We start from the raw sequence: 19,644 nt of genomic DNA on the forward strand, positions 1-19,644 counted from the left end.
TATAATAAAAATATTAGCATAGATTTATATTTATAAAAATATGAGATTGAAAAAATATGAAAATTTAAAAAATTACCTAGTCTGAGATCTTTATTTGTGTATTTTATCTTGTAGGTTGTTTTAGAATAGAGGGTAGAATAGAGGTGATTCATATCGTTTTCAATTCAATAATGATTTAATTAATGATTTATTAATCGTTTTAATGAGCTTTAATAGATTCGATTAGGATCGACCTTCACCCATCTGCTTACCGGATGGAACTTATTTTTTATCAAGTTTAATATGCAAAAAATGTTAATTACTCAAAACCTATCAAGTTTTGCATTATTCTATTTTCACAATTAATACTAGAAACATTAAGTGAAATTTTTTGTTTCCAAATTTGGTTCTTATTATCGCACTGCCATACGCAAAAAATTTTGAACAATATCAAAGCACTAAATTGAAGTCTATACAGGGTGCGCCAGAACTCGCGCCCCAGAGAAAAATGGCATATAAGGTAAGGTACCAGGAACATGGAAAAAATGTTTAAAAAATTTTATCTATAAAAATTTCGAAGTTATGAGGGTTCAAATTTTGCACTTTGACTCTATTCATTTCTGTTGGAAAAATAATTTTCCATGTTTTTTTGCTATAGGTTATTAAAAGAAGAAACAAGGAAACTGTATCCTAAATTGTAACTCTGTTCAATGTTATTTGTAGCTTTTATTGGCAAAATTTTTGTCCCTTTACTAAATAATTGTAAAAAAACATATACAAGATCATCAGTATCCTTAAATAGATATAAAAAAATGTCAAATGTCAAAAAATAAATGTCAAATTTTTTTGACAGATAGAATTTATTAAACATTTTTTCCATGTACCTGGTATCTGGGCCGGCTCTAAAACTTGGGATAGGCTGTATATTGTAAATTGTTTGAACTATGTTTATGTAAAATGTTCAGGAGAATCAATTGTCGTCAATAAAATTTCAAAATTCGCAATAGTTTATCAAATTTATATTTTTGACTTTACTAGCAATTTTCTCGATAATTATTTATCGTAGAATAATGATTTTTTTATATGATAGAAAAAGTAAATGTGCTTTTCAACGGTGTTAAACATAAGGAGCCGACGCCAATAATTCCGGAGTTATTGGCAATAGATCGCTCCGGGAACCGAAAACAACAAAATTATGACAAATATCTAAAAATTAAAAACTTCAATATTAATCGAAATGCATTTCAAGAGAATAAAAAATTACATAAATATGCAGGGTGTTAAGAAAAGATTATAAAATATTTCAGGAGGTAATAGTATGGACCAAAACAAACAAAAAAATCTTAAATAAACATGGGTCAATTAAATTGAAAAAAATTGATTTTCTTGAGTTTTCAGTCTAAGTTATGAAGCATAGAGTAATAAATACATTATTTATTTCTCCATAGTCTAAAATTAATATGTTTTATCATATTTAAAATACTGAGTGTTGGTATAGGCAGTCAAGTATTCAGTACAAAGATAAAAAGCTTTATCAATGTTAAATCATCAACAACTATAAATTTGAAAAACTAAAAAAATGTGACTTTTAGTTTATTTTATTATAATGTTTTGATGTAGTAATACCGATCGAAAAAAAATAAATTAATAATCCACAGTTGGCAACATCTTTTGCTGGAAATTTTCCACACAAAGTGGTATTTTTTCATCTTGTACAGCATTTTTGTAATAACTTGCAACAATACAAATTTTCTGCTCTAAAGTGAATATTATTTCACTCAAAATGAATAAAACGCAAACTTCTCAAAGTTTCCAATGACATTTGATGTCAAAAATCAGGATTGCCATCTGAAAAACTTTAATCACCACCTACTCTAATTTATTATTTTTCGATCGCACGGTATATCACAAAGCTTCATTTCAGCTTCGTGTTTTAATATTTTTAATGAAAAACTTGTAAATGAAAACCAAGTGTCTCGAAAACACCAAAAAACGATTTTCATTCGATTTCTTGCATTTCGTCCAACTGCAGATTCGTGTGCTATGCAACCAAAAAAACACCCGTGTTAGACACGTTGCCTAACACCCATCAATTAAAACAAAATTAATAGTTGTTATTATTTATTATTAACAAAAACAATCTAATATAGATTACAGGGGATGGTGCACACTACGTGTTTATCCTTAGCCAGTTTATCTCCTCTCCAATCAACAATTTTCTGCAAACATTGAGGAGTCAACTGATTCAATCCCAAATAAGTGAAATTAGCTTTAAAAGCTTGATCGAGATCACCTCCCACGCATTTAATTTTATTGTGTACCAAATTTAAATAAAAAATCACTTCAGTATCAGCCAGTAGAGTGGCATCCCAAGTCTCCAGTTCGTTATACGCCAAATTCAAAGTATCGAAATATTTAAAACCTCTGAACGCGTTGGGAGAAATTGTCTTAATTTTATTGCTACTTAGAGAGACCCACTGCTTCTTTTCGTTGAAAATATTCCTGAAAACCCCTTCTGGAAGGTCCTCAATCTCGTTGTTGGCCAAATGCAATTGATACAAATTTGGAGTGTTGTGAAACCAGTTTGGGTCGTATTTTTTCAATTTATTCCTCGTAAGTTTAATATTAACTAGTTGGGGCATGTCGTCGAAGGCATTGGACGCAATGGTAGATATTCTGTTGTAAGACAAGTCCAGTTCTTTGAGATTTGGGTGGCCACTGAAGACGTTGGAGGGAATCGACTCAAGATGATTGAATGAAAGGTAGAGACGTGACAGATTTTGTAAATTACCCAAAATGCCCCCAGGAAGTTGCGAAATCAAATTCGACGACAACTCCAACATGTCGATTTGAGTCGAGTTTGGGAAAATCTCGGGGAAGTACCAAAACTTATTCTTCCGCAGCATAAACGTCTTTAACTTGTGCAAATTATCGAGCAAATTCCGGGGAAGCACTGAAATTTTATTGTACGACAAATCCAAAACTTGCAATTCGACGAGTTGGTCCAAAATGTGCTCATCATCCAAGTCTTCCAAATTATTGTGACGCAGAACTAAAATTTTCAATGTGGGTAAACCCTCAAAAGGCTCAATTTTTGTGAGCAAATTTGACGTAATTTCGAGTGTTTTTAATGAAACGTTGGAGAAAATTCCATTTTTGAGGGTGGTTAAATTGCTGTAAACCACTTCTAGGGTCTCCAGAGTCAGGTTTTTGAAGGCTCCCGGTTTAATGTCAAGGATTTCGTTTTCGTGGAAGTAAATGTGCTTCACATTGGAGATGTTTGAGACTGAATTTTCGTACAAAACTGGTATTTCCCCCGTTATTGCGATTATGTCGAGAGAAGTGTCAGGGAGGTGTTGTTTGAGGCTGGTTGAGGACTCAATTTCTGCAAGTTTTTCGTCTGCACTTATCCAAACTGTCACATTTTCAAATGTTATTTCACTCGGTTTAACACTTGCGATGGTAAGGGCAAAAATTAAAAGAGGCACTTCCAGACGCATCATTACACTAAATGAGAAATAAACTGGATATTAAACTTTAAATGCACGTTTATCTCTTCCATAATGAGTTTGTTTTCGTGCCTTATCTTAAATGACCTTCATTTCGGGCACTGCAGCGATTTACAAAAATAATAACCCAAAAATCTGTCTAAAATTGTTTCAATTAAAAAAAAATAGGCCTAAAAGTGTTTGTAATTGAAATAAATGACCTATTTTGTTGTTACTTGTTATTATTCAGTTTAATTAAACAAATTGTACAAATTAAAGGGCAAGTTTTGGTGTTTTTACAACAGATAATAATTAATTTTGCATACAATTAACTAAAATCATTAGCTTAAAACGACAATTACTATTCAATGCACCTCTCTTTTTTCAAATATTAACCAATAAAATAGCAGAAAAAGACAACATTTCTAAGGGTAAAAAATATTTACATTTTTCAAAATTTAATTAGTTCGATATATTTTTTTTAAATAAGGTATGCATGTGTTATTTCACAGAACTCTTTTTAGAAATATTGAATTTGACTCTTCTTGACATTAAAAATAAATTAGCCTTGTATCTCCAGAACAAAAGAAAATAGAAGTTTGATAAACATCTGAGGCTATAAGCCTTTTAAGCATATACCAAATTTGAATAAGTTTTGATAAATAGTTTTTATAATATTTAACTGTATCCACACTTTTTAGCGATCCTATATTTTGGATGTTATCAGCAATTTTCTCGATAACTATTTATCGTAGGACAATGTTTTTTTTATATGAAAAAAATTAAAAAAAAAGAAATTAAATTAAAAAAATAAAAAAATGTGCTTTTCAATATAAGGAACTGACGCCAATAATTCCAGGGTTATTAGCTCCGGGTACCGAACCCTGAAAAAAATTATGACAAAAATCTAAAAATTGAAAACTTCGAAATTAATCGAATCTTGATAAGTTTTAATCCTATTAAGAGCCTGTAAAAGTGCACAAATTTTTGAAATTTTGGAACCTAAAAACGGTCCCATTATTTTACTTTTGTAAAATTGAAAATTTAATTATTAAATTGAAAAAAATTGATTTTATACAGTACAAAGGTAAAAAGCTTTATTATAATGTTAAACTGTAAATTTGAAAAACTTTTTATTATTATTAATGTTTTTAAGAAGAAATTGTAGGAAAACATAGTTTTTTTAACTTTTAATTATTTTCTGTATAGTTTTATAATTAATATAATTCTTGTCTCATAAATCACACTGATTGAATCATTTTCATTTCACTTCCCAGTAGGTACTTTTTATTTACACATACTTCAGATCCTCACAATAATAATAATAATAAATTATTTAAAGTTGAACTATATTGAATAAAAAAATAAATCGTTATTTAAAAATTCTGAAAAAAATATCATAGCTTTTTGATGGCCTTATCAGCAATGTATATAAATTTCAAATTTTTTGTCTGTGCCGTTTAAAAATAAATTTAAAAAAACCTGTATTTTTGGCTATTTTATTTTTTTATAAAAAAACTGTACGGAAGAATTTTTTGATTTATTTTTGGCGTATTGTAGATTACCTACTTATGTTACTGTATTTTTTTCATGCAATTTAAATAATGCGTTGTATACAAAGTTTGCCCAAGTGTATTGCTTCTTGCCTATACGTGAAAACAAGCAATTGTGATTACAGAAACAACCTTGATAAAAATTTATTATCATTCTTTCAACACACTCAGTCCATTTAGGTTATTAAAAACAGTGAATAATGGCTTATCGACTATCATCCCTTTTACGAAACTTTACAAAAGTCACTACAGTGAACTGCAGAACTGTCTCCCAACACTATCCCATCGACGAACATATTTTTGGCCTCACAAACGAGCAAATCCAGGCAAGTTATCGAGTCTCTTCACATTCATTTCTGTATCACTTAAATCAAAAACTAATACGTCAATAATTGCGACACAGACCTTCATTAAAACAATTTCTTGCATGACATTCAACGAAATAATTAATTTTATTGTTATCAATGAAAAAAAGGGTCAACGATTTCAACGCACATGTCAACGGTTTAAATTTCGCGCCCTTAATCTTGTTTATTTAAGATTTGCGTTTCCATGGCTACTGACAATAAGTATAGGGTAGTATATAATAAAGCGCTCAGTAAATAATTCAATTTTGATCAGTATAAAATGATTAATGATCAGTATTTAATTAATTTTTGCACAGTAAAAAAATGATCAGTATAATATAATATTTTACACAGTAAAAATAATTAACCCTCAGTAAGTTTAATCACATTTAGCAAAATAACATAACATTTAAGGAATTTTCAGTCTTGGTTACATAACAATGTGGGGCCGCTGCACTAGAATGTTATTTATTATTGTAGGGTGGTATACAGGCTGCGCCAGAACTCGCGCCCAAGAGAAAATGACATAAGGAAAAAATGTTAAAAAAATTTTCTCTATAAAAATTTTGAAATTATGAGAATTTAAGTTTTGCACTTTGACTCTCTTTATTTCTTTTGGAAAAATAATTTTCCAAGTTTTTTTGCTATAGGCTATTAAAAGAGGAAACAAGGAAGTTGTATCCTAAATTGTAACTCTGTTCAATGTTATTTGTGGCTTTTATTGGCAAAATTTTTGTATCTTTACTAGATAATTGTAAAAAACATATACAAGATCATCAGTATCATTAAATAGACATAAAAAAGTCAAATGTCAAAAAATAAATGTCAAAATTTTTTGACAGATAGAATTTTTTAAACATTTTTTCCATGTTCCTGGAATCTTATCTAACTTGAAATTTTTCTCTGGGGCGCGAGTTCTGGCGCAGCCTGTATGTACATATTAGCAAGGGCCCCTACGCAAGAATGATTTTAGCAAGAGCTGAAAATTGTGCACAAATGATAATAATCAGTTTAATCATCGTGCAACATTCCAGTTTTGCTCGGAAACATTTTTTTGTAAATGAGTGAATATTAAATGAATTAGTTTTACTAGACATTCATTCGTTTCCTTTACTGTACATTTACTATTTTTACTGTGTATTTAATATTTTTACTGTGCATTTATTATTTTTACTGTGCATTTTTTATTTTATTGAGCATTTATTATTTTTGCTGTGCATTTATTATTTTTACTAATCAAAAATACTTGATAATTTGTTGCCATAAGTATACAGTATGAATCAAAAACAATGACTGATTTTTTGGTTATAGCTACGAGAAACGGTATTTAATTTTACACAAAAAGAACTAGCTCCCAGGGCGAATGAAATCGATAAGAAGAATGCATTTAGTGATCTGAGGAATTTTTGGAAAAAACTCGGAGATTTGGGCGTTTTAGGTAAGTGTTGTATGGTTAATACATTATTTATAAAAATTTTGAAATATCTTTGATAAATGTTTATCAAAAATTATTTTTACGTGGTAGGTAAAATATGGGGCAGAAAGGTCATTCTATCGACATTAATAATGTAAAACGGTTCTTAGATAGCAACCTCACTTTCCATTTAATGTCACGTGATGTTTTGTCATTTTGACGTTTTTGAAATTTTCTAAAGTCAAATTTGACGTTAAAGCTGCTTCACAGTAAATTTTCATAAAATGTTAAAAATTTGATGCTTTATTTTTTGTGCCTCTTTTAACTTTACGAAAAGTCGGATGACGCCTTTTAAGTTTAAATGTCAAAACAATGTTTTTTTTTCACATTGACAAAAAATGGGACACAAAGGTTATTGACAACGTAAAACGGCCCTTAGATAGTAACGTCACTTTCAATTTAATGTCATGTTATGTTTTGACGTTTTGGGAATTTTGAAAAGTCAATTTTGACGTTAAAACTTGCTTTACACTCACTCACCGGAGTTTTTAATACATATTTTGAAAATTAAAAGTACATTATTTATAATTAGAATCAACGTTACAGGAATAACTGTTAACCCCGAATACGGGGGCACGGGTGGCTCTTACACCGACCACGTGGTCATCATGGAAGAACTCTCCCGTGCTTGCTCCGCCATAGCCCTCAGTTACTTTCAATTTAATGTCACGTGATTTTTGTCATTTTGACGTTTTGGAAATTTTCTAAAGTCAATTTTGACGTTAAAGCTTGCTTTACAGTTGGAGACAAAATACTTTGGTCGTCAATGTCACTTAAGTGACATTAAATTGTAAAGCATGCTTTAGGACTGTTAACCTTATTTTTAGCTACTGTCACTCATAGATGACAAGTTGTATGTACACATTTTTGATAGTAAAATATATTAGCTGTCATTAATTTGAAATTGTCATTCATTTTAACGTTAAAGCTTGAATTACATTAAAGCGTCAGAAAAGTGACGACCAAAGTATTTCGTCTCCAACTGTACACTCACTCACCAGAGTTTTTATACATATTTTGAAAAATAAAAGTAAATTATTTATAATTAGAATCACTTTTACAGGAATAACTGTTAATCCCGAATACGGGGGCACTGGGGGCTCTTTCACCGACCACGTGGTCATCATGGAAGAACTCTCCCGTGCTAGCCCTCAGCTACTTTCAATTTAATGTCACGTGATTTTTGTCATTTTGACGTTTTGGAAATTTTCTAAAGTCAAATTTGACGTTAAAGCTTGCTTCACAGTAAATTTTCCTAGTGTCAAAAATTTGATGCTTTATTTTTTGTGCCTCTTTTAACTTTATGAAAAGTCGGATGACGGCTTTCAATTTTAAATGTCAAAACAACGTTTTTCACATTGGCAAAAAATGGGACATAAAGGTTATTGACAACGTAAAATAGCCCTTAGATAGTAACGTCACTTTCAATTTAATGTCATGTTATGTTTTGACGTTTAGGGAATTTTGAAAAGTCAAATTTGACGTTAAAGCTTGCTTTACATTCACTCACCGGAGTTTTAAATACATATTTTGAAAAATAAAAGTAAATTATTAATAATTAGAATCACCGTTACAGGAATAACTGTTAACCCCGAATACGGGGGCACGGGGGGCTCTTACACCGACCACGTGGTCATCATGGAAGAACTCTCCCGTGCTTGCTCCGCCATAGCCCTCAGCTACGGTGCCCATTCAAACCTCTGCGTCAACCAAATCCACCGCAACGGCACCGAAGCCCAAAAACAAAAGTACCTCCCGAAGGTAAGCCTCTTCTCCACGTCCCAATCACCGTTTTAACCACCTCTTAGCTCTGTTCCGGCGAGCACATGGGGGCCCTCGCCATGTCCGAGCCCAACTCCGGCTCGGACGTCGTCTCCATGAAGCTCCGCGCCGAGAAAAAGGGCGATTTTTACATCCTCAACGGCACCAAATTCTGGATCACGAACGGCCCCGACGCCGACGTGCTCGTCGTCTACGCCGTGACCGACCCCCACGCCAAGAAGCCCCAACACGGCATTTCGGCCTTCATCATCGAAAAGACATTCCCGGGGTTCAAAGCCGGCCCCAAATTGGACAAGCTGGGGATGAGGGGTTCAAACACCAGCGAGCTGATTTTCGAGGATTGTAAAGTCCCCAAGGAGAATCTATTAGGGGCGGAAAATAAAGGGGTGTACGTTTTGATGAGTGGGTTGGATTTGGAGAGACTTGTCTTGGCGGGGGGGCCCTTGGGGATCATGCAAGCTTGCTGCGATATCACTTTCTCGTATGCCCACGTGAGGAAGCAATTCCAGACCAGGATTGGCGAATTCCAACTCATACAGGTCAGTGATTCAAATTTATTAAGTTGGCAACATTGGCGATCTTGAATGTAGGGGAAAATGGCCGACATGTACACCACGCTAGGGGCGTGTCGAAGTTACTTGTACAACGTTGCCAAAGCTTGCGATAACAAGAAAGTCAACAGCAAGGACTGCGCTGGAGTCATTCTATACTGTGCTGAGAAAGCGACTCAGATGGCTTTGGATGCGGTGCAAATATTAGGTAAGTTGGCAACGGTGCCAATTTCACATACAGGATGTTCCGTTTTTATTGTTACAAATTTAAACAGGTGATAGGATTTTCAATTCTAAGACAAAAGTTTCCTATAAACATGTTTCGAAAAATCCTTGGTAAGGGAGCTACACCCCCTGGAAGGGGGCTAATATATTTTTGCAAATATTTCAGAAACCATTTAAGATAAAATTACAAAATTTGGTACAGATGATAACCTTTATACACCTAAACGAATTCAAACATCAAATGTCGAAATTTTTAATCAGGGGCGTACGAAACTGGGGGGAGTTTAAGGTAAAAAAATACCTTATTTATTTTAGCTTTAGTTTCTCGGTACTTTCAGCAACAAAATTTTAAATTCGATAGTTTATCACAGAAAAGTCTCTTATTGTTTGTGAATAAAATTAATTTAAAATTTATGTTACACACCAATACAACATTCAAATAAATCAGAATTTACAGAATAATAAAAGCAAGAAATTTATATTTTTTAATCAACCTCAACTAATTAACATTACATTATAGTAACAATAATAACATTAATTAAATGAATTTGCCTAAATCTAAAGGAGTTTTCAAAGTGACCACCATTTTGGTCAACGCATAACTAAAGAAACTAAAGCCAAAATAGATAGGGTATTTTTTTACCCTAAACCCCACCAGTTTCGTACGCCCCTGATTAAAAATTTCTACATTTGATGTTTGAATTCGTTTAGATGTATAAACGTTATCATCTGTACCAAATTTTGTAATTTTATCTTAAATGGTTTCTGAAATATTAGCAAAAACCTATTAGCCCCCTTCCAGGGGGGTAGCTCCCTTACCAGTCATTTTTCGATACATGTTTATAGGAAGCTTTGTCTTAGAATTGAATATCCTATCACCTGTTTAAATTTGTAACAATAAAAACGGAACAGCCCTGTATAATCGTTTTCATATTAATGTGCATCGAAGTAGTCGTTGAAAGTGAGCATTTTAAGGTGGCAACCATGCGAAAATTCAAACAATCCCAACCTCAATCTTCCCTAAAAATTATTTTCTCAAATAATAGGTAGCAAAAATAATTAAAATTGACAACGTATCTAATGAATATAGGGTGGAAAACATAAAGATTTTTGTCATTATTAATGTGATTAGATTTGTTCTGAATGACATTAATGACACTTTTTGTGTGAATCGGCCTCTAATTTAAAGAAGCATTTAGACTTCTACAACCTACTTGATGCACATTAAAATGAAAAAGAGTACATTGCCAATTTATTTGAGGTGGCAACGGTTACATCAACGATTACCCAACCGGAAGACTTCTCCGAGACGCCAAATTGTACGAAATCGGCGCCGGGACGTCCGAAATTCGAAGACTGCTCATTGGAAGAACGCTCAATTCTGAATACTCATAAATATTTTTCCAATAAACTGTTTTGTGCAAGAATTGTGTTTCATTGAAAATCGGGTGCTTTACAGAAATATGTTTATTTGATATATAAATTATGGCACAAAAATAACAATCCTTCTATAATTACGACTTAGTGAACGTTAAGAGTTCTAACCTACCTACATATCTGACTAGATTCACTCGTTTAATAAAATTGAAAAATATAATACAACGAAAAAAAATTTCGTCGTGGATCGTTGCAACTTGACTCAACACAAATCGCAAGACGTCGACTTTTAAGCAACATACATCTTAAGCTAAGCTCAAAATAAGAAAAAGTATTTCATTCGGGTAACACCTGTCAAATTAATCGGATGTTAAAAGGGCTCTACGTATTTGCACGATCAAATTTGATAGATATTTTCCTAAAACTAAATTCGAACATTTCTAAAATATTCGTCGTTTCAGTTCGGGGATGAATTTTTTTCAGCGATTAGTAGCTGCTTTCAGGAAGGACGCTCCACATCAGCCTTTTGAACGATCCGCTCTGTTGAATCACTTCAGGCTCGCCGAGGGAGTTGCTGAAGGATGGGTTCTGGTTGACAACGTGATGGGACGATTTCTGGAAAAAAAATCAATTCCAACACAGGAAAAAACACAAACTGGACTAAACAAAAGTTTGAAGAAGCACCATGCATTTTGGAAAGTGGCCTGTGACTAAAATTGAGTTGGCAACATTAAAAAAAATCTATTGATAACAATGAATTATTGTAGTGATTAGGTTGTTCCTATATTTTCAGGAATGAGGAACACGAATATGAAATTTTCACGAAAATTAAGAACATTAAGAAAATTTGGCTCAAACCTTGTATCCTTGTATCTATCTACACACATTTCTACATGTATTTTTTTCTATAAATGGGTACCCTATTTTATCCAGAATTTCTGATTTTATTTTCGTTGGAAGTTTGATAATATGTGAGAGAATTAAAAAATATTAAATAAAGAAACACTTTAATTGTTATAAATTTACAGAATACAGGGTGCGCCAGAACTCGCGCCCCAGAGAAAAATGCCATATAAGGTAAGATACCAGGAACATGGAAAAATGTTAAAAAAATTTTATCTATAAAAATTTCGAAGTTATGAGTGTTTAAAGTTTGCACTTTGACTCTATTTATTTCTCTTGGAAAAATAATTTTCCAAGTTTTTTTTGCTATAGGCTATTTAAAGAGGAAACAAGGAAGCTGTATCCTAAATGGTAAGTCTGTTTAATGTTATTTGTGGCTTTTATTGGCAAAATTTTTGTACCTTTATTAAATAATTGTAAAAAAAAACATATACAGGATCATCAGTATCATTAAATAGACATAAAAAATGTCAAATGTCAAAAAATAAATGTCAAAAAGAATTTTTTAAATATTTTTTCCATGTTCCTGGTATCTTATCTTACTTGAAATTTTTCTCTGGGGTGCGAGTTCTGGCGCACCCTGTATACACATCATAAAAATTTAAAATTAAATTTGTTTTACCCTATACTCCTCTAGTTTAGGACGCCCCTAATGCGATTTAATCCATCAAAAAATCATCTTCACAATCCTAATCAACGTAGTTTTACTTGAACATACATTTTTTCAAGATTAAAAATTAGTGAGGCAGTCCATTTTTGATATTATGATCACGACTTCAGACTTCAAATATGTCATACCAACCCTAGGCGGATTGCGGCGGATGTGATTATTATGAATTTCTCTCACTTAACACCTAGAGAAAAAGAGCACAAAGTCCGTTTTCCCGAACAACATGGGACTTTTTTTAAAGTGATGTCTTTGTGAAAATGCCATTAAAAAACATATTTTTATAACCAAAAATGGAAAACAGTGAAATATAAAACACTTTCTGGAAATATATATACAGGGTGAATATAAAGTATGGAACCAAGCGGTTTTATTTTTAATCATTTGCCTCCAGCAAATAATAATTAATATAAAATAAAGTAATATAAAAAATGTGACCGTATTTTCAGAACGAAATTTTGTTTTGTTTTTGAGCTATGCCATTTTTTTGTCAAAATTGGCAATTTATGTGTAAAAATTTTTTTGAAAAAATTAAATATAAAGCGGATAGTTGTAATCCTTGGAGTATAGCTTTTATGAGAAAAATGATTTTATAGTGGGTTGCCATTAAAAAAAAAATTTTTTTGTAGAACTCAAAAACAAAAGAAAATCTCGAAAAATTTTATTCTTGCTAAATTATCACCTTTCTATAGTACTTTATCACTCATCAATTAGTTTTTTCAAAAAATAAATAGTTTAAGCAAAAAACGTTTGGTTCCATACTTTTTATTCACCTGGTATATTTTTTTGAATGGCGTAGAATAATAATCAACAATCATCCAAAATTCCACAAAATTAGCAGGACTTCAAATCAACTATTTGAGGAAAATGGCAGGAAATCTATTTTCGCTTAATTCACTGCTTTCTCACATACTTTGGAAGGTTTTTATAAATCAATTTTTCTAGTCTTTTAAGTTATAAAATACAATTTTAATTTGAGCCGTTGCGATGTCGCTCTTTTGGTGCTTTCCGTCCCACTGTGCGTCGGAAATGAATGACAGCTGACTATAAAATTTTGACATTTGAGTTTGAGAGTCAATATTGCCAAATGATTTATACAGGGTGCGTCAGAACTCGCGCCCCAGAGAAAAAATTCAAGTAAGATAAGATACCAGGAACATGAAAAAAATGTTTAAAAAATTCTCTTTCAAAAAATTTTGACATTTGACATTTTTTCATGTCTATTTAATGATATTTGATGATATTGTTATGTTTTTTTATAATTATTTAGTAAAAATAAAAAAAAATTGCCAATAAAAGCCACAAATAACATTAAACAGAGTTACAATTAAGGATAGAGCTTCCTTGTATCCTCTTCTAATAGCCTGTAGCAAAAAAACTTGGAAAACTATTTTTCAAACAGAAATAAATAAAATCATGGTGCAAAATTTAAACTCTCATAACTTCAAAATTTTTATAGATAGAATTTTTAACATTTTTCCATGTTCCTGGTATCTACCTTACATGGCATTTTTCTCTGGGGCGCGAGTTCTGGTGCACCCTGTATATCGCAGGTTGCTTTAACCAGAAATTTAATCGAAGATGGTGGATGCGCTGGGTTATTATGAGTTGGCAGTTGGCAACATTGAATGATGTGAAAACCACACTGAATTCTTGGTGAATGGGTTGTTTAAAGCGGCGGCCCGTCGTAATAAATAGTCAATGTTGCCAACTTGATTTCAATATCACAGGCTTCTTGACCAGAAATTTAATTAAGGGTGGTGGATGCGACGGAATATTATCAATTGGCAATAAAACTGATTTCAATATCGCAGGCTATTTTATTAGAAATTTATTCAACATGATGGATGGTCGGGTTATTATAGTTGGCAACATTGAACAAGGTAGAGACAAGAAAAAATCTATTGGCAACATTGAATTATTAATGATTACTGATTAGGTTGTTTCAAGTGCCGGCTATGCCAGCAGCTGCCCGTCGGTAGGGAATGACAGTTGACTATAAAATTGTGACATTTGAGTTTGATAGTCAATGTTGCCAACTGATTTCTACATCGCAGGCTATTTTAACTAGAAATTTAATGAATATGGTGGATGCGCCGGGTCATTATCTTGATACAGTTGGCAACATTGAATAATATGACTGGGTTGTTTGAAGTAGTCGCCATTGGAATGAATGACAGTTGACTATGAAATTGTGACGTTTGAGTTTGATAGTCAATGTTGCCAACTCGACGTTATTTACAGTCATGCCAACTTAATTTCAGCACCATTATCTGAAAGTGGGTTTTGGTGGAATTAAACACAGACTCGCACTACGTTGCAGCGTTGCAAAAGCAGCAGTGACGTACTTGGCAAGAAGCGGTGCTAATTATTGCTGTTTACCTTGGCCGGGATTGTCTTGTTGGGAGCATAGATGCGGCTTTGGGGTGGAACATTCACTTCTTGAACCGTTTCGCCCAACTGCTCCTCTTGGAGGGCTTTGTAGGTTTCACTTTCGGCCGGATTGAACTTGACTTGTTTGCGAATTCTAGAAATCAACAAAAGTGTATTTTTCCAAGCATTTTGGTCGATGATCTTGAGCTTTAAACGAAATGGAATTTGCTTTCATCGACAAGTTTTCTTGCAAGTACACAAGATCATGAACATTTGGAATTGGGCCATTTGGGACCGCGGCCAGATCGATAAAATTTTAGTTAGGTGCGCATAATGTTACTTAAATTCAAGGTAAAACCAAAAACACTTTGTGTATACGCTTTATTATATGTATGTAATATTCTATAGACTTTTTTCTGATGTGTTTTGGACCGTATCCAAATCTGCTATTTTCAGTTTTATCAAAAAATTAAGTGTCAAAGTGATTATGTGACAGGTCACTGAACCACAAAACTCCAACTTCAGACTGAAGTTTTCGGTGAAAATAAACAAATGGGCGTGGCTAGGGCACGCCCACTTAAACATTTGCTTGACAAAAAACACATGTTGACCTTGATCTATTTCATTTCTTCTTAAATGAAAAGTTTATTTTTGCAGAGTTTATGTGAAATTTGTGGTTTCAATCAGGGTGGGCACCTGGACGAAAATAGCACACCTGACCTTGGCTCCAATGCACACATTTTTTCGGTATTGCCAACCATATAAACACTAATTTTGCGCGTCATGTATTTAATAAAATTTAACTGACCTTCTTTATGCATTCTTCAATATTTTATCAAGTTGGCACGCTGCCACACTCTTTATTTTAATTAAATGTTCTCAAGTCCGACAAAACGTGTATCTAGTTTTTTTCTTTTATGTTGGCGACACTTGTCAATTTCAAAAAAGTCAGAATGGGGACAAAACCAGAAATAGCGTCATAACTTACGGATTTATGCCAGTTTGTTTTTGAATGGTGTCAGCAATGTTTGGCTCGCTGTATAAATTGATCGGGGAGTTGAATTGCTTGTGGACAATCTACAAAAAAATCCAAATGAGAAAAAATTCCAATAACAAAACAAAAAAATTAGCAAAGATAGTGTCTCGTCCAGTTTTGACACTTTTCAAAAAACAAAACAAAAATATAATAACCTGTTTATTCGGATCGTTGGTAGCTAATCTTTCCAAAACTGTGTTGGTAACCTGTTTTAAACAAAAAATCAGTTTGTTGTCAAAAAATAAGGTTAGTTTAAAGAGTGGTTAAACACGTTGGTCACCTTTTGTTTGATTAAAAGTTCGGGATCAAGGTGGTGTGGGGGCGCCCTTACGGCGGGGTTGGGGTGGTGGCGTAAATAACTCTCCGTTGGGCCGGGTTCACGCTTCACTTTGGCTCCGGGGAGTACCAGAGGGGTGGTACGGTAAGGCTACAACAGAGGGCGGCGTCACAGATACAGTGGGAAAAACAGAACAAAAATCGGTTGGCAAGACTATTGCCATCCTAGATTTTTTTTCAAATAAATTGTGTCTTCTATTTTTGGTAAATTGATAATTAGTGATAATAACAATGTGTTGAGAACTGAAAAAAATTAACGCATTATTTTAATAACTTTAAATATTTGCTTTATCTTGATATAGAATGTAAAACAGCCCTTAGCAACTTAATACACGCTATTAGTCGTGACGTCACAGACGAGACTGTGCTGAAGCTAAACATACAGTGTTGCCAGTTGTGATACTATAGTACCAAATTGATACTACATTTTTTTACTATATATTTATACAGGCTGTTCCATTTTTATTGTTACAAATTTAAACAGGTGACTGGATATTTAATTCTAAGACAAAAGTTTCCTATAAACATGTATCGAAAAATGCGTGGTAAGGGAGTTACACCCCCTGGAAGGGGGCTAATATGTTTTTGCTAATATTTCAGAAACTATTTAAGATAAAATTACAAAATTTGGTACAGATGATAACCTTTACGAATTCAAACATCAAATGTTAAAATTTTTAATCAGGGATGTACGAAACTGGGGGAGTTTAAGGTAAAAAAATACCATATTTATTTTGGCTTTAGTTTTTCCGTACTTTCAGCAACAAAATCTTAAGTTCGATAGTTTATCACAGAAAAGTCTCTCTTGTGTCGATACGACTTATTGTTTTTGAATAAAATTAATTTAAAATTTATGTTACACACCAATACAACATTCAAATAAATCATAATTTACAGAATAATAAAAGCAAGAAATTCATATTTTTTAATCAACATCAACCAATTAACATTACATTACAGTAACAATAATAACATTAATTAAATGAATTTGCCTAAATCTAAAGGAGTTGTTCAAAGTGAGCACCATTTTGGTTAATGCATAACTAAAGAAACTAGAGCCAAAACAGTTAGGATATTTTTTTACCCTAAACCCCACCAGTTTCGTACGCCCCTGATAAAAAATTTTGACATTTGATGTTTGAATTCGTTTAGGTGTATAAAGATTATCATCTGTACCAAATTTTGTAATTTTATCTTAAATGGTTTCTGAAATATTAGCAAAAACCTATTAGCCCCCTTTCAGGGGGTGTAGCTCCCTTACCAAGCATTTTTCGATACATGTTTATAGAAAATTTTTGTCTTAGAATTGAATATCCTATCACCTGTTTAAATTTGTAACAATAAAAACGGAACACCTGTATTTACTTGTAAACAAATAATAATTTATATTCTCAGCCAAATACACATTATGTGAATGTTAATACTTTTTATTTTGTTTTGTTTTGGTACGATCTATCCACTCCATTTGATACTTATCGTTTGCAACATTCTGGCAACGCTGTAAACATACTTTGAAGTACACAAAAAGTGAGGTTAGAACAGATTAAATTACAGAAATGTTGACTACAATTGTTAAAACCATTACGAAACGACACACATTTTTCATAGCAACTATTGCCCTAGAAACAATCTCCCTACACGTCCAGGATTCAAGAAATAAACTTTTATTTGTTTAGCTTCAAAGATACAGTCAATTTGTCAGTGACATTTGACATTTTGGAGGTTTTGAAAAGTCAAATTTGACGTTAAAGCTTGATTTACAGTGAACTATCAAAAATTTGATGTTCCTTTTTTGGGGCATCGTACCAACCTTAAAGCTTAAGATTACTAGATTTTGAAATTTAGTTTGTCAAAGACGCGAAATTCCAGAAAAATCCGCCGCACCGACGCAATTCCAGAGTGAGTTTATTTTGGTAAATTCTAGAACAGATGGGTGACGTAACCACCCATCAAAAATTCGAAAAACGGCGACCATCTATCAAAAAACCCAAACATCCGGCCTAAAAATACGCCATTTGTGAGAATTAACCCAATTCGAAAATATCGAGATCGCTCGAGTGGGTGTCTATTCTAAAATGCTCGCTTATCAAGAGGCTTACCCACAACTTGGCGCTTTCGTTCGGGGCAAAATGCTCCCTGGAAGGGGTCCTCGACAAAATCATGATCGCTAATCACCGCTCTTAATGAATACCTGTCTGTGACTGAGTTAGAATTCGCGAAAAACTGCCCCACCAACGCCATCGATATTTCAGCACTTTCAGTCGTGTAAACAGCCACGATTTCAGCGAAATTGCTCGCACTAGGTCGGTTTTTTCAGCGGGGCGTTTGCAAAACAGACGACTCATTTGTAGCAAAACAGGTGGTTTTCTTAGAATTATGTTTGATGGAGTGATAATACGTATTCGGGAAATATTGTACTTAATTACTTGAATAACCTCATAGTTTTTGGAAGACGGCCAATTAGGGAATTATGAAATACTTGGAGGTAAAAATAAACAGAGGCGAAACTTTGCTGATGGGCCATTCACAAAACATAATGGATATACAGAGTGGCCTCGCTATAAGTGGATCTGCCATTTACACAACAATCATTTCCAAAATGTAGTAAATATAAATTTTTAAAGTTGTAACAAAAGTTTTTTCAATTTTGACAGTTTATTTGTTTATTGCTCAGTAACTGTAGTGGCTGGATATCTTTATTTTAGCAATCAGTGTTCCCAGCCCAAAAAAATAAAATTCACCAGATTAAAGACTACGACTTGAATCTTTCCAATAGTGTCGAAAGTTTACGTTTTTACATAAACTGAGTGGTTAAAACAAGGAGTTACGTAAAAATATGATCCAATCTCTTTTTCTAACAATTTAGAGTTCTCAGAGTTTTCAGCCAAAAAAAATTTTCGAAAAAATCTAAAGTGACATCATTTTTGGCCTAATTCTGTGCTTTTTCGGTTTATTTTTGACAAAATTTTACAAAATAATTGCATTTTTAGCTGATAAAGTGCTAAAATGTTTAAGATGTGCAAAAATAATATAATTTTCAAATTAATTTGTTTGATTTTTTGGTTTGTTTTGGCGGTATCTCACACAAAATTTCAGATTTTAGAACAAAAAACGTGCTTATCCAGCAGTTGAGGTCTACAAAAGAATTAAGAAGAAGAAGAAACGTGCTTAATAGTTATTTTTAATTATGTACAAAGAAGAAACGTTTAACGCCCGACGTTAGGAAGGCTATAACAGAATTCTGTCGTCATTTTATTGTATTTTGGATTGTATTTTGCTTCTCTCAAATATAAATTTAATATTTCCGGCAAATTTGGTGTAAAAATCGAAATTGCCTATTTTGTCGTATAATTGTAATTACAAAAAGTCCAACTAAAAGCATTTGCGACCAAATTTTGTGGTTTCCCTGCTTGCTTTTGCTTTAATTTTACTCAAAAACCAGTTGAATCTACCGAAACAAACGAAATAACATCTATTTGAATTTATTTTTGGGCTTTCGATTTAATTTTATAATTTTTTAACTTGTTTAAATTTTTTTATCTCAAAAATGTGC

The 19,644-nt window shown here is 32.7% G+C and overlaps 3 protein-coding genes and 1 pseudogene across 7 annotated transcripts in view; 1 reads left to right on the forward strand and 3 right to left on the reverse strand.

Moving 5' to 3' along the window:
* Nucleotides 1-1,647, reverse strand: part of LOC123013971 — a 3,777-nt pseudogene extending 2,130 nt beyond the window's left edge.
* Nucleotides 1,648-2,097: 450 nt separating this feature from the next.
* LOC123013059 (leucine-rich repeat-containing protein 15-like) lies at nucleotides 2,098-3,479 on the reverse strand. Its single transcript, XM_044411371.1, has one exon. The coding sequence runs from the start codon at nucleotides 3,477-3,479 to the stop codon at nucleotides 2,121-2,123; it is 1,359 nt and encodes a 452-aa protein (XP_044267306.1). The 3' UTR covers nucleotides 2,098-2,120.
* Nucleotides 3,480-5,125: 1,646 nt separating this feature from the next.
* LOC123012858 (isovaleryl-CoA dehydrogenase, mitochondrial) lies at nucleotides 5,126-10,823 on the forward strand. The gene is made up of 6 exons (XM_044411037.1): nucleotides 5,126-5,346; nucleotides 6,679-6,805; nucleotides 8,418-8,602; nucleotides 8,650-9,162; nucleotides 9,214-9,382; nucleotides 10,661-10,823. The coding sequence occupies exons 1-6, from the start codon at nucleotides 5,221-5,223 to the stop codon at nucleotides 10,792-10,794; spliced, it is 1,254 nt and encodes a 417-aa protein (XP_044266972.1). The 5' UTR covers nucleotides 5,126-5,220; the 3' UTR covers nucleotides 10,795-10,823.
* Nucleotides 10,824-10,850: 27 nt separating this feature from the next.
* The window catches only part of LOC123012859 (PDZ and LIM domain protein Zasp), a 15,380-nt gene continuing 6,586 nt past the window's right edge, over nucleotides 10,851-19,644 (reverse strand). For 2 of the 5 annotated variants that reach the window (XM_044411039.1, XM_044411038.1), the window contains exons 4-8: nucleotides 16,036-16,182; nucleotides 15,911-15,961; nucleotides 15,708-15,796; nucleotides 14,729-14,873; nucleotides 10,851-11,391 (exon numbers count right to left, since the gene is read on the reverse strand). In XM_044411039.1, coding sequence (XP_044266974.1) covers nucleotides 11,263-11,391; nucleotides 14,729-14,873; nucleotides 15,708-15,796; nucleotides 15,911-15,961; nucleotides 16,036-16,182 — 561 coding nt within the window. In that variant the 3' untranslated portion in view covers nucleotides 10,851-11,262. Of the gene's footprint in view, nucleotides 11,392-14,694; nucleotides 14,874-15,707; nucleotides 15,797-15,910; nucleotides 15,962-16,035; nucleotides 16,183-19,644 lie in introns of all 5 variants that reach the window. The other 3 variants (XM_044411042.1, XM_044411041.1, XM_044411043.1) reach the window with 3 other exon arrangements.

The sequence above is a fragment of the Tribolium madens genome, unplaced genomic scaffold (genome assembly GCF_015345945.1).
Source record: "Tribolium madens isolate multiple individuals breed KSU strain unplaced genomic scaffold, Tmad_KSU_1.1 Scaffold_96;HRSCAF=242;Tcas5.2_LG5, whole genome shotgun sequence".
Taxonomy (NCBI): Eukaryota; Metazoa; Arthropoda; class Insecta; order Coleoptera; family Tenebrionidae; genus Tribolium; species Tribolium madens.